Source organism: Arachis ipaensis, chromosome B06 (assembly GCF_000816755.2).
Source record: "Arachis ipaensis cultivar K30076 chromosome B06, Araip1.1, whole genome shotgun sequence".
Lineage (NCBI taxonomy): Eukaryota > Viridiplantae > Streptophyta > Magnoliopsida > Fabales > Fabaceae > Arachis > Arachis ipaensis.
The window spans coordinates 5,481,251-5,483,041 of record NC_029790.2 but is presented as its reverse complement, the minus strand read 5'-3'; the positions used below and the strand labels follow the sequence as shown (position 1 = coordinate 5,483,041).

The 1,791-nt window shown below is 32.3% G+C and overlaps 1 protein-coding gene across 1 annotated transcript in view; it reads right to left on the bottom strand.

The window, feature by feature from the left end:
* Nucleotides 604-1,791, bottom strand: part of LOC107645529 (2-oxoglutarate-dependent dioxygenase AOP3) — a gene marked incomplete at its 5' end in the record, with an annotated part of 3,827 nt that continues 2,639 nt past the window's right edge. The window contains 1 exon segment of the mRNA XM_016349580.2: nucleotides 604-1,538. Within this exon segment, the coding sequence (XP_016205066.1) occupies nucleotides 944-1,538 (595 nt within the window).

Below are 1,791 nucleotides of genomic sequence, written 5' to 3'. Positions count from 1 at the left end.
TATGTTGGATCGATAGTTAGCTATATACCTTAGTTTTTTTTTTTTTGTTCATACATATGGTCGATGTTAATTAATTAGCATGTAATTATGTAATCAAACATGAATGAATAGATGTACATCTATTAGATTAGACTTGTATTGCACAATAATGTAGAGTTTAAATGATTAATTTATAATTTGGATTGCACATAATAGATATTTCAATATCACATAATGGGACAATTATAGCCTCTTTGTTATAAATTGTTTTATTTCCTTCAATTCGTCCTTTTTGTTCAAAATTAACATTGGGCATAAGAACATCTCCGTAAACTTATCTTAACAAAGTTTTCAATGAAATAATATAACGGTATATAGTTGTACTACATGAAAAAGGTTTCAATTAACTAAATTTATCGATAATCATCCCAATATCTTCATCTTCAACTTCTTGTTTTATTTGATTTATAGACCACATCATGGGCATAACGTTATATATCTATTTTTCTTATTTCTATTGTGGGTATACGTTAATACTTATGGATCAAGATTTTTTAAAATAAAAAATTGCTAAAATAATAAAATAAAAAAATAATAATTCTTAAATTAAGATAGTAGGACGAATTGTTTGTAATTATAATAATAGCCCATAAGAAAAACATATCACACTAGAACAGCACATATATAATTAAGGTGGTCACTCATCACATACATGTATTTTTTATTTTTATATAAAGATGATTTAAGATATAACAGTTTTCAACTATCATCTCGGGTTCGACTAATCACGTAAACTGGAAACTCAAGTGCAGTCGACTTTACGGGAAGTTGATAGTTGAGAGTCATTAGATAAAAATTTAGTCAAATCAGCCAAATCATCTATCTGCTCTCAATTATCAAAATTCACGTGAAGTCGAGTGCACCTGAATTTCCACGTACAAGAAAAAGAGCAAGTGTAGAAGAATCATTCATGATTGGATGAGATTCCACAATAGGCTTGAATCCGAGTATCAAGATCTTTGATCTTGCTTTCATCAAAGAAGCGAAGATAATCATAATGGTGGAACGTTGTTTTGTAACGCAAGGGATGTTGTTGATTGACCAACTCCTGAGGAATCTCGAATGTGTTGGAGCAGAAAGAAAAGAGTCCCGTAGAGTATCTTAGATTCTTGACATGACTACTCATTGTAACTCTGTGTTCGCATGGCCTTATCCTACCATTGCTCCAAATCTTGAATGCATCACCAGCCATGACAACAAAGGAAGAAGGAGAAGCATCAACACCTCTCCAGACTCCATCGTTGGATTTGATTTCTAAGCCATTGAGATTGTTGAGTTGGTGAACTATTGATGTGATGGTTAAGTCTGTGTGAGGCTGCAATCCTGTTTCATTCTCATCGTTCTTGGGTGGCCTATATTCTTGGCATCGAAGCAGATAGTCGCTTGATTCTATCATCAATTTGCATCTTTCCATGTCCACTCCGTAGCTCTCAAACACCATCCTCTTTGCTATATGGTCTATTTCCCCCATTAGCTTTGCATACTCATTAATCCTTTCACTATATACATGCATTGGTTATGTCACGGATATTAATAGTTTTACTATTATAATCTTTAGCTGTTAGGACAAAGCGGTTTGAATAATTATATTTCTAACGCATCCGTTCTCTTTTTCACTTTTTTTTTATCCTTAAATTAGGGTGAGACTCGAATCTGAGACCTCTAAATAAAGATAAAAAATTATGTCATTTAAGTTATAACTCGTTGGCTAACGCACTCATCCTCTTATATTAATCCTTTATATCACACATC